The 12894-nt window shown below is 47.8% G+C and overlaps 1 protein-coding gene across 3 annotated transcripts in view; it reads left to right on the forward strand.

The window, feature by feature from the left end:
* The window catches only part of MYO5B (myosin VB), a 340033-nt gene that overhangs the window by 212554 nt on the left and 114585 nt on the right, over positions 1–12894 (forward strand). For all 3 annotated transcript variants that reach the window (XM_058692140.1, XM_058692142.1, XM_058692141.1), the window contains exon 10: positions 4263–4528. In XM_058692140.1, the coding sequence (XP_058548123.1) occupies positions 4263–4528 (266 nt within the window). The remainder of the gene's footprint in view (positions 1–4262; positions 4529–12894) is intronic.

The following is a 12894-nucleotide window of genomic DNA, read 5'->3' on the forward strand; positions in this document are numbered from 1 at the left end:
TGACCATCGGGGTGTCACTGTGACATTGGGGTGTGTATGTTGGGTGGGTGGGCAGTGAGGTTGGCAGCGATGGTGCTGTGAGAGCACCTGGGCAATGCAAGGAGGCCCTGTGCCTTGGCAGTGTGGGGAATGGGCCCCCAGTGCGAGCCAAGCACTCCCCGAGACTGAGGCCGTCAGGCCAGTGAACTATTGCTCCCATGTCTTTTTCCTTGTGAGGAAGGCATAAGGGGTCGGTGCCTGGGTGGCTCAGTCGGTTAAGCGTCCAACTTCAGCTCAGGTCATGATCTCGCAGTTCATGGGTTTGAGCCCCTCATTGGCTCTGTGCAACAGCTCAGAGCCTGGAGCCTGCTTCGAATTCTGTGTCTCCCTCTCTCTCTGCCCTTCCCTACTTGCACTCTCTCTCATTCTGTCCCTCAGAAATGAATAAACATTAAAAAAAAAATTTAAGGGGTCTGTGCCTAACCCACTCACATACCCCAGTAAATGCCCCTTGGTTTCTTAGGGCAGCTGTGTATGTCCTGGTGTCCGGGACAGCTGATACTAGAAACATTTGCTTTGAGAAACTCCTGGTTTGGGTTGGTGAGGTACAGGAAAGGTGACACACGTTCTCAACACTCCCCCCCCCCCCCCTCCAGTCTCCTCCTCCCCCATCATGGATTTCTACAGCATCTGTACCTGTTCCGCATGGTGCCTAGCATGGTTGCAATTTTGCATTTTCCGTGGGGTGGTTTGCCGCATGTCTCTCCCTTGAGGGAGTCCACAATCTACAAAGGCAGCTACTGTTTCTTAATTATTGTATCTCTACCACCCAGGATGGTGCCCAGCACTTGGTAGGTGCCTGATTGGCTATTTGATCAATGCCGGTTTCCCCGACTAAACTCCAGGGCCGTGTCTGATGTGTTCTCTCTTCCAACTTGACACATGTTGGCACCTGCTGAGTGTTTCTGTAAACACTGCAGGAAGGTGGGGATACTGAGGCTTACACTTGGAGAAGAGTGGACGGAGGATACAGTTATGGAGGGGAGGTGGGAGGAAGTCTGACAGGTAGAAGCTGGGATACCTATCTCTTAGAGCTAACAGGAAGTCAGGTTTTTGAGCACAGTTACTTGGTCTTTCATTGTCCTCCAATAAGAGGCTGTGTGGAGAACACGTTGTGAGAGCTCTGAGTCAGGACTGCCAGGGTGTTAAATCCTGGTTCTGCCACTTATAGTTAACGCTTCTAAGTCTGCTTCCTTATGTGCACAGTGCAACCGACATGAGCTACCTTAGCCCAGGGCTCACGTGTGATTGAGTTCTTGCCGGTTATCCTTGTTGTTGGAACCAGAGTGGGCTTTCTGGGTAACCCTGTCACTTAACAGGGTTGGAAAAACTAAGGCCCAGAGAGATCATAACAGTTAATGACAGGGCCACGTTGGGCCCCAGCCCGTGTGTCCCCTGTACCATTGCCAGCCCTGTGCCTTCCAGCCCACCTTGAGCTGAGGCTGTCCTCCCCATGCTGAGGTCCCCGGCAGCGCCTAGGGCAGTGCTGGGCACGCAGTACATGCTCAGGAAGTGCTCCACTAGTGCACGTCTGTCTCAGATGGATTTGGGTCTATTCCTCAGGTGCGTGGGGTGGGCCGCCTCCTGGAAAGGCTGTCTGTCCGTACGCAGTATGCCTTCTGCTCTGTAGTTTTTAATCAAAGCATAAAAATGTGTTCCATGACGGCCAGAGTTACCCTGGAGAGGCAACAGCATGCAATTACTTGGACACCAGCGGCAATTTGTTTTTTGAATTTGGCAATATGGGCCCACAAAACCTAATCTACCTATGATGCTGGCTGTTTTTAATGGATTTAGCACCATTTAATTAAGCTTAAATGTAATTGCATGATGTTAAATCAGTCTCACTTAGCACCTTTAATCAACAGTCAGAAGGGGTAATAGAGGGGCAAGCCACATCCCGCTGCAGCAGATGGGAACCTGTCCCGAGGCGGTGATCAAACCATTCCAGAACTCGTGGTTCTTTCTCCACTGCATTCACCTGGGAGGTGCCAGGGAGGCTAGGGAACCAGCGGGCAGGCCTTGGGCAGTCATGTTTGCTGCCAGCAGGCCATGTACGTGTCAGGCAATCCAGCTGCAGTGCTATGCCTAGCAATTAAGCATTTCTTGGAAGCAGGTCAGATTAAGAGGTTGGACTCTTTCCACCTCTGAACCTGTTGCTTGCCAAGTGGTCCCTACGCATTTAATGCGGCTACATGTGGCTTTCTGTCTGGGGGAGAAGGAAGGCAGGCACAGGCTGCTGCATAGAGAAATGGGGTTGGCCTGGAGAGGTGGCCGCAGCAGCCCCACCTGCTGAGTGAGAAGACAGGGCCTCTGGGTGCCCACCCCGCTGGCTGGATCAGGAGCTCTGGGCCACGGCCAGGGGGGCTTCCGTTCCCCTCATTTTTCTTAACCTGAAAAATAAGGGGGATTGGGTTAGAATGATGGTGCCCAAGGAATTTTCCCCCAAAGCTTAGCCCTGGGCAATTTCTTAAGAAAATAAGCGTTCTTTGGTCAGTTAAGTTCAGGAAATGCTGCGTAAAATAGGTCTCTTGGTGCTTTCAGGGTGCATTAACCAAGGAGTCCAGCTGTGTCTCACCTGGTGCCGTCCCTCTGGTTAGGTAAAGCCAATTAGTGTGCTTTGGAACTATTGCTCCACAGACCGCGTTTTGGAGAAAAGGTGGCCTTACTGACTTGTGGAAGTTCGTTCCTACTCTGACATTCTAATTTGTAATCGGGTTTGTTTTGGCTAGATGGATTTTAAATATCTGTAGGAGGAAAAAAAAATGGCCTGGGGAAATGGTACAGTTATCTGCGTTAATTTTCACTGAACACGTAAAGTCTCATTTAAATCCTACAAAGCAGCCTCATTAGAAAATGAGTCCCACGAGCAATGTAAGGTCATTATAGAAGGTGGCACATCATGTTCTAAAGGATTCCCTTTCTGCCTGAGTTAATATGCAATCCAGCACGCTCCTGGCTGGGTTATCAGCTTTCCCAGGGAGAGGATTTAGGTGAGAGAGCAAAGAACAGGATTTTTCGTGGGGTGCCTTCTGTGAAAAGCAAGGAGTATCTGACTTACTGGGTGTAATAAGACCAGACCTGTGGGTGACGTGTTTATCAGGGACCCGAAGGCCAAGTGCTCTGATTGGGAGTTTGGGTAAGTGAGTGTCCAGATCAGAGGCAGCTGGGTTCGCTGGGTAGAAGGCACCCTGGGCAAGTCTCTGGAAATGTGCTGCCTCACTCTGTAGAAAAGGGACTTCATCTCCAGGAATGCCTAGTTTTTCCTCCAACTCTAAAAGGGTGGTGGTACTGCTTAACCATGTTCCAAGTGGGCTGTTCTTCTCAGGTCACAGTTCTGTATTCTTGCCACTTGTCCTAGCTTTCCACCTTGATTGGCTTTTTTTCCCCCGAGGCAGCAAGTACTTTAAGAGTAAAACACCAAGCGGAGCCCCCAAGTGGCTCAGTCGGTTGGGCGTTCGACTTCGGCTCAGGTCATGATCTCACAGTCCGTGGGTTTGAGCCCCGCGTCGGGCTCTGTGCTGACAGCTCAGAGCCTGGAGCCTGCTTCATATCCTGTGTCTTCCTCCCTCTCTCTCCCTCTCTCCCTCCCTCTCTCTCTCTCCGTCTCCATCTTTCCCTCTCAAAAATAGTAATAATAAAAAAAAAAAAAAAGGATAGCATCAAGTATGTGTTGCTTAAGGTCACTGAGGCTAAGGCAGCTGTTAGACCAGGTGCTGGTCAAGGGTAGTGCCTGCACATGAGGGCTTCTTTTTGGGCTGTGGGTTCAGCACTGCAGGTGGGACTCTGTGGATGGAAACTAAACGTTCACTGTGATTCTGTGTGCACTTCTTTGTACAGTTACTGCTGTCTTCTGGCTCCTTACTGGATTATCCGTCCCTAAATTATCAATTCTCATTCTACTCCCTTTGCTCCCAGATTCTCTCCTGCCTGTCACTAGGCAGCTGGCTGGCCGTGGAGGGGAGGGCATAGGAAAAGTTGAGAAAGCTTTTGTTTTTTACAGCCCTGATAATTTGGTGTAATAATGAGTTTGAGCAACATTTTCTGGGCTCCGCCTGTCCCTCTGCTCATCCGTATGAGAGCGTGTGAGTCCGCTGGTGCTGTGGCTGGGAGAAACATGGCCCCACCGTGCTGGGCGGGCTCATTCTGTCCTAGGGGAGAGGGCGTGGTGGCGGGTTTGCTCTCCATTCCCCTCCTGAAACCGTCTCCCGTGTCTCTTCCAGCCTCAGGATGAACACTTGAACAGCTTCTGCCGACTGCTAGGGGTGGAGCACAGTCAGATGGAGCACTGGCTATGCCATCGAAAGCTGGTCACCACCTCAGAGACCTACGTCAAGACTATGTCCGTGCAGCAGGTGGTCAATGCCCGCAACGCCCTAGCCAAGCACATCTATGCCCAGCTGTTCGGCTGGATTGTGGAGCACATCAACAAGGCCCTGCACACGCCTCTCAAGCAACACTCCTTCATTGGCGTCCTGGACATCTATGGGTAGGCCTGCACACATCCTCCTACACTCTACCTGATGGTTGTTAGTGTCTTCCTGCCAGCATTTCAGAGTTGGCAGGGGGCCTTGTCATGCTCCCCAAGCCCCTGGCATTCTCAACCCAGGAGAGTGTGAAATGTAGGAAAGCATTTTTTTTGGTTGTCACAGTGACTGGGGTCTCTACTGGCACCTAGTGGCCTCAGGTCAGGGATGCTAGGTGTCCTGCAATACGGAGGGTGGTTTTAAGGAAGAACAGACCCTGTCAAAACCCCAGTAGCTTTCCCATTGAGAAACCATGTAGTCGCCTTTCTTCACAACTGAGAAACAGGCCAAGAGAGGGAAGTATCTCACCCAACATTGGACTGGAAGCTACTACGAACTTAAGCTGTTTTATTCAAATCTACCCTTTGAGCTCATTCCCTATATGACCTGTCTAGATGGTTATTGTACTACCATGATTTTGTCCAGCACTGTAAGACTCAACGTGTGGTCATTCTTGAGATTTCTCTTCCTTTCAGACTTCGAGCCTAATGGCAAAAACTGTTGTTTATAACTGTGTGTTTTGCAGGGAAGGGCAGCATGGCACAGTGGAAAGTCTACTTGACTAGGCCTCAGGAGATGAGTATTGTAACTCACAGCTGTCACCAGCTCACTGGATGGTTCTCTACAGATCACAGCCCCTTTCTGGTCTTTTATTTCCATAGCTTAAAATGAAGAGTTGAGCCATAGTCTCTTTGAGGTTCCTTCCAGATCCTTCTAGAGGTGTTTGAAATTATATGTACTGGTTTGCAACCTCCCTTGAACATCTTTTATGATCAATGCCTTGCCCTCTTTAAGCTAATAATAGGTTGAATCCTCCTGGATCTTTATATCCTAGAAGTCATGACTTCTATCTTAAAATAGAAATTGAGACACATGGAAGTGCAGAGTTGTAAGAACAGGAACGCTCTGGTGGAAGCAACTGCTTAGTCGGCTGATGAGCTGGGATTTGCCTTATGTTGAGGCTGTAGTAAAGGAGAATCTCCTAGAAGTGGCCACTTGCCCCTGTGAGGACAGGCTGTCCTACTTACATCTCTGTCGTCCTTGTTCATTGTTGGCTTTCAAATCAAACCATGTTGCATAGTGTAGAGGAAATGGAAGAAGGAAACTTGATTTTTTTAGCATCACAAAGGCCTCCTGCTGAAGAGTTAAGTCACATGCCTGAGTTATGTAATACAAGAGGCAACAGAAGAAATTGTAGCAGAGTCCGTTGGGGGGTTTTGGACACTTGGTGTTGGGTGAGTTTCAAGGTAGGAGTAGGCACACTTATTGGTACCATCAGGGAAAGCTTCATGTGAAAGGTGAGGTCTGAACTGGTCTTTTAAAAATTTTTTTAAACGTTTTTATTTATTTTGAGACAGAGAGCATGAGCAGGGGAGGGGCAGAGAGAGGGGAGACACAGTATCCGAAGCAGGCTCCAGGCTCTGAGCTGTCAGCACAGAGCCCCCGACACGGGGCTCGAACTCCTGGAGAGATCATGACCTGAGCTGAAGACAGATGCCTAACCGACTGAGCCACCCAGGCACCCCTGAACTGGGTCTTTTAAAGGGAGGGAGTAAAATATGGGAGGTAGGGAGGCACCTTTGGGAACATGAGCACTAGCAGTAGGAAAAAGCAAAGTGTGAAAAAAGCTCACTCAAAGAATGAGTAAACAGTGGAGCTTCACCCAAGAGTCGGAAGGAGGGATGTGTCTGCTCCAGGGCACTTGAGGGTTTTAGCTGAACGCCCCTGTGCAGGCCACCCCTTCTCCTGGCCAGCTGAGTGCCTGCTTTGTGCTCCAGCTGCTCGAGTTGCTCTGTGGAGAGCACAGGACAGTCTCTGTACCCTGGGAGCATACCTCTTGGCTGTCAGTAATTCTGTTACTCTCTCCGTCATGAGTATTTTCAGGTAATTGGGTTTCCCCCAGAAAAACTGACCTTTAGTGTTCCCTTTTAAGGTAAGACCCAGAGAAACTCAGGCTGCAGCATTTGACCTGATTCCCTTAAACCTAGGCAGGAATCTAATTTTACTGAGTTTTTGATCTGGGAAGACTAACATGTAGACTCAATGTTGTGAATAGCACGTAATACTGTGACTCGAGGGGGGTGCCTGGGTGGCTCAGTCGGTTAAGTGTTCGACTCTTGGTTTTCAGCTCAGATCACCGTCTCACAGTTCATGAGTTCAAGGCCCATGTCGGGCTCCATGCTGACAGTGTGGAACCTGCTTGGAATTCTCTGCCTCCCTCTCTCTCTGCCTGTCACCCCCTCTCAAAACTAAAGAAAGAAAACTTTCTTTTTTTGTTTTAATATCGTGACTTTGGTGCTACTGGCACTCAGCTCTGTTTTGGTTACTATCTTAGCGGTGTGTGGCTTTTACATAGATGGTCATCCCTTCCCTGGGATTCACGGTGACAGTGAAAGGCTTTGCTCATTGGTGGGGTGTCATGCTGCTGGGTCTAGAGATTCTGCTGGCTGGGCTCATTCAAGCTGGCATTTTGTGCTTAAATTTGCCATTTACTTCTTGTAATTGAGTCTGTTCTAAGGTCCTGTCACTGCCCCAAGGGAAGAAATAGATTTCAGAGAAGGCTTGCTTGTGGTTGGAGAGGTAGATTTGACCGTGGTGGGGTGAGAATCCTGGGAATGCCATCCCCCTCTTGGAGTGACTGTGGGTTCCTCTGGGAACATCTGACAGCTTTCCAGTGAGAGCAAGGTCCCAGTGGGGAAAGTTTCCTACCCTTTGTGCTTCCTTCAGATATGCTAATCTGTTTTCTTTTCTCTCTTTTTATTATATTTTTTAAATTTTTTTATTTTTGAGGCAGAGATAGAGTATGAGCAGGGGAGGGGCAGAGAGAGAGGGAGACACAGAATCTGAAGCAGGCTCTGAGCTGTCAGCACAGAGCCTGACGTGGGGCTCGAACTCATCCTGAGCTGAAATCGGACGCTTAACTGACTAAGCCACCCAGGTGCCCCTCTTTTCTTTTTTAAATCCTTGTTCTTTCTCAGGAGCTAATTTCCTTTTGCAGACTCTGCCACAAAGTGGTCCTATTTGCAAAGCCATTCACTCTGCTCTTGCAGAGACAGAATGCCATATTCTTCCATATGCTCAACGTAGTACTGCGTTCGTGTCCTATATAGGTAGAGTTCAAGATGGCAACTGAGACATGGGGTAGGTTCAGACTTAACAGGCTGGCTATATCTATCTGGGCCATTTGTTGCCAAGAAAGCACTTAGAGACATTCCCCGAATGTAAATAAGCATGCACCTCAGCAGTTGTAGTCTGCCGAGAAATTACTGTAGAAATTGACACCGGCTAAGGCTCTTTTCTCGCCATTGGGTATCTAATGAACTCTTAGGAGGTCAAAACCAAAAACCACCACAGGAAAGCAGGTCACTTGGACCTTGGAGGTCCTGTTTCTGATCCATCAGGTCAGTGACGACATTTCTTCATCCGGGAAACAAAATGACAACGTTTGGTGTAAGTCTGTGGTGTCTGTCTCCTTTCCTTTGGAACTTCAGACACCTTCCAGAAAGGCACTGGATCTTTTTTTTCTTTCTTTTTTTTTTTTTTTTTTTCTTCCAACGTGGCCATTTTTCTGTCTTCTGAAAGTAGGTGTGTCACTGGACATTGCACTGCTTGTTGTCTCCTCCAACCACCCCCCATTCCAAACCTATTCCAGTCCTGAGGGTTTATTTATAACGTAACTATGGGATGTGATCCTAAGGAGCTTTTCATCCTCCATGGCATCAGAAAACGCCAACACTGAGTTTTCTACCCAAATCCCTCACTACCAAACACTGAAGAGAGGGACCATCTCTGAAACCATGGTCTCATTGTTTCTCAGCCCTAGGATGAGGAGACTTGGTGCACGTAGAAGATGCCCTTGGGATGACCTCAAGTCTTGGATTGTTGTATTACTTGTCATCTGTGGGCCAGCAGGGTGGCAGGTGGAAGCTAGAAAGAATGGGAAGGATTAAACCCCATTCAATAAGAAGAAAGGAATAAGGAATTATCTCCTTTATTTTTAATGTTTATTTTTGAGAGAGAGCATGAGAGGCACAGTGAGTGGGGGGAGGGGCAGAGAGAGAGGGAGACACAGAATCCGAAGCAGGCTCCATGCTCTGAGCTGTCAGCACACAGCCCCACACAGGGCTGGAACTCACAAACTGTGAGATCATGACCTGAGCTGAAGTGGGATACTTAACTGAGCCACTCAAGCAACCCGGGAATTAGCTCCTCCTAAATCAGGTTACAAATGCGCCAAAGCTAGCAAATAAGAGTGGAATTGCCTTTGCCTCCCCAACTAGTAGACACTAATTTGCAATTAGTGGGATAACTGTCCCCAGGTGGACTGTGGCTGCTATTTAAGGTTGACTCCCCAGTCAAGCTCATTGTAAGAACACCTGAAAAGAGTTCTGTGGTGTGGGTGAGCCACTCCAGAAATTTCTGTAAACATTTAAAGTGTTACTATAGAATCAGCAGCCAGAGTGGACACTCCTTTGTGTATAAGGAAACAGTGGACTTAGCCAGCGTCACACAGGGGCATCTCCCCTCATCGTGGTGTTCCAACTGGTAGTTCAGACTGTAGAAAAGGCTGTGAACCCCGAAATAAATGGCATGGGCCTCAGCTGCTTCCACCACAGTTATTGTGAGCCCCCCAGTCAGAGGTGAGTCTCTCAGACTCTCCTGAACGTTTCCCGACACGACAAGCAGTGCCCTGGCAGAGGGATGGCTTCCCCACGACCTGCTCCCCCACCTCAGCTCCAAAAAGTGCAGAGCAGGCACTTTAGCCACCCTGAGACCAGCTCTTTCCTTTAACTGAGGATCTGTGAAGCTGCCCGCGGGTGTTTCTTCCCAGGCCAGGGGTTTCCTTTTCATGTTACATTAACCAGCGTTTGCCTCTACAGGTTTGAATAATTGTAATTGTAATCCTTCATTCCTCTCCTCTGAGGCAAAAAGAAATAGATGGCTTCAATTTGGGGAAAATGCATTTATTCGTCTTGGACTTGAGCCTTCCAAATGCCAAGGTGGCAGGGGCTTTGGCTGTGGCCGGCTCCTTCTTGACGAGAGGACAGTTGGCCTAGGAGACTTGGGGAGCAAGGCCGAGTGTATAGATAAATGCTTAATGCTGAGGAGCAGAGGAGATGGGAGTGGGTAGGCCCCAGGAAGCAGGAAATGAGGTTTGCGGGGATTTTCTATCCTTCTCAAAGTCCTCACATTACTTCCTGTGTTTGTTGCCGTGTTTCCTAACTTTAAGTTAGCACTCAGGTCTAGTTAGTCCTTTTTAATGATATGTTTTTAAAAATATTTTTTTTAAATTACAGCTGGAAAAGTACCTAACATAAAACTTACATTTGTAACCATTTTTAAGTATATGGTTCAGCGCTATCAATTAAGTATATTCACGTTGTTGCGCAACAGAACTCGGAGCTCTTTCCCATTGGAAAATGAAACTCCACACCCACTGAACCACTCCCTTTCTCTCCTGGCAGCCCCTGGCAACCACCACCCCTCTTTGTTTCTGTGAATGTGACTACTTTAGATACCTATGTAAGTGGAACCCTATAACATTTGTCTTTTTGTGACAGGCTTAAGTTACTTAGTGTAATGTCCTCAAGGCTCATCCATGCTGCAGGCTGTGACAGAATTTCCTTCTTGGAAGCTGAATACTCCATTGTGTGTACAGACCACATTTTACTTACCCATTCTTCTGCTGATGGATCTTTGGGTTTCTTTGAGCTCTGGGCTATTATGAACAATGCTGCAGCAAACAGGGGTGTGCAAATAGCTCTTTTAATTCTTTTGGACATATAGCCAGAAGTCGGATTGCTGGATCACATGACAATTCTTTTAATTTTTTGAGGAACCTCCAGATTGTTTTCCATAGTGGCTGCAGCAGTTTGCATCTCTATCAGTAGAGCACATGGGTTCCAGTTTGTCTGCATCCTTGACAACACGTGTTATTGTGGTTTTGCTCAGAACTATCCTAATAGGTATGAGGTAATCTCTCACTGTGGTTTTAATTTGCATTCCTGTAGTTATTAGTGATGTTGATCATTTTTCATAGGCTTCTTGGCCGTTCATGTATCTTTGGGAAAATGTTCAAGTCCTTTGCGTGTTTTTTGAGTTACTTGCTGCTTGGTGAACTGTAAGAGTCTTGGTATAGTCTGCATATTCACCCCTTATCAGAAATGTGATTTGCAAATATTTCCTATCAGTAGGCTGCCTTTAATGATCTATTGTAAGGAAATTTCTTCTGCCCACTGTTTGCCTTCATTTTTTTTTTTTTTTTAACATTTTTTATTTATTTTTGGGACAGAGAGAGACAGAGCATGAACGGGGGAGGGGCAGAGAGAGAGGGAGACACAGAATGGGAAACAGGCTCCAGGCTCCGAGCCATCGGCCCAGAGCCTGACGCGGGGCTTCGAACTCACGGACCGCGAGATCGTGACCTGGCTGAAGTGGGATGCTTAACCGACTGCGCCACCCAGGCGCCCCTGTTTGCCTTCATTTTAATGGGAATTTTGTTTTCTTGGTCTCTTCAATCTTCTCTGACCTGTATGAAAAGGTTTCACAGAGAATGGAGGAGGGAAAGTCAGGGCCATTTTCCTTCCAGCCTGTGAACAGTGGACCAGACTTGGGGAGCCCAGAAGACCGCTGGCCATGTCCTTTTCAGGGTAAACAGTACTCTCAGGCCTAGCAGACCCCTGAAGCCATTGGGTTTGCGCTGGAATCTCTGAGTCTCCCAGGAGAGCCTTATAACTCAGATCGCACTAAAGTCAATCTCAATCTCGCAGAATTTCTCTGACCTAGCTCTTGGGGGTTCGCCTGGAGCCAGACACCTATACATACTCTTGGGGCTCAGATAAAGTGACCGTTCTCTCTGTCCATGCCATCACCTCTGTGACCTCACCCTCCATTAAAGTTATGGCACATGAAATCTCTGTTCCTTGGGAGGCTTCATACACTGGGTTCCTGTGGTCTTCCTGATAGCTCTTTTGGGTAGGAACCACGGCTTGCTCCTGCTTGCAGCCTGTACAGTTCTGGAGACAGTTGACTGATGGCCTGGGAGAGGATTCCCATCTGGTGGGAATTTTTTGGTCCCACACCACGGTTCCCGGCACAGAGAGGAGGCAGGGAATTGGAGCACAATGCAAACTAAAAAAGACATAGGTCCTTCAGAAGAGTAACTGTTCTTGGCCTCGGGATGTGAACAGTGACTAGGACTGTGCTCTCCCTGAAGGTCAAGTTCTGCATGGGGGCATCTAGTCACAGCAAAGCACATGGGCAGAGTTCAAGTCCTGCCATTCGCAGGTGCAGCCAGCCTCCCAAGATTCTTTAGTTAAGAGATGAGAAGGGCTGGCCTCGCTAACAGACCCCGGGGTGCCTTTGGGAGGTTTCTTGGGCTTCAGGAGGGAAAGAGACCTTGACGGGACTTGTCTGGCTTTTAATAATCATTTCTTGGAAGACCCCTCCATATCCAACGTATAACTCCTATCTTGTCATTCGGCCTTCGCTAGAAGGGTAGAGTGTGGTCTTGGTAGAAGAGATGAGACTGAGGTAAGGAATTTAGTTCCTTTGAGCCATTCTCCAGGGGAAGAACTATTTCCCAGTCTTCGAAGCTTTACGTTGCCTCTGCCCTGGAGTGAGAGGTTTGTGGAGGTTGATAATTAACTCAGAGGGACTGGTTGACTTATTTTTATTGCAGTTTCACTTTCAGACAGACACTACCTTCTTTTGAGAGACATTTGTGACCCTTCCCACACCCTGAACTTGGAGCAAAGGGAGAAGGAAATTCTATCCTCGTCTACGCTTTGGGGATAGGAAAGTGAAGGAGGGGGCAACGGTTGTACCACCACGAATACAGATCTTGGATCTCTGCATCAAGTCGTTGTCTGTGTTTTGACCTTCCTCCCACCCAAGGATTCTAGTCTAAGTGTTCTCAACATTGATTTTACAGGAGGAATCCAGTTCACTCTAGTATATAAGTTTCTTTGTGACAGTTTAATATTGTGAGCTATGAATTGATCCATTGTGTTTATTTTAAAAAATCATCTCTGTTGATGGGAAGAATTACTACCGAGATAATTCTATTGCAGAGAAGCTGCCCTATCTCCCTGACTGTGGCTTTCTGAGGTCAGTTATCTGAAACATTTTCCAAGCTACCTACACCCCTCATTCATCTCTGGCCCTTCAGCAGGCATTACAGTAATTACACTAGACGGCAGAGGAATTGTTACTAGATAACATCTTAAAATAGGGAAATTAGGAGCTAATTTTAGGCCATCTTAAATTAATGAGAATATTCTTAGTGGAGCGCTACCAACATAAACCTTTAAAAAATGACAAGTGGCAC

Source organism: Neofelis nebulosa, chromosome 11, assembly GCF_028018385.1.
Source record: "Neofelis nebulosa isolate mNeoNeb1 chromosome 11, mNeoNeb1.pri, whole genome shotgun sequence".
Lineage (NCBI taxonomy): Eukaryota > Metazoa > Chordata > Mammalia > Carnivora > Felidae > Neofelis > Neofelis nebulosa.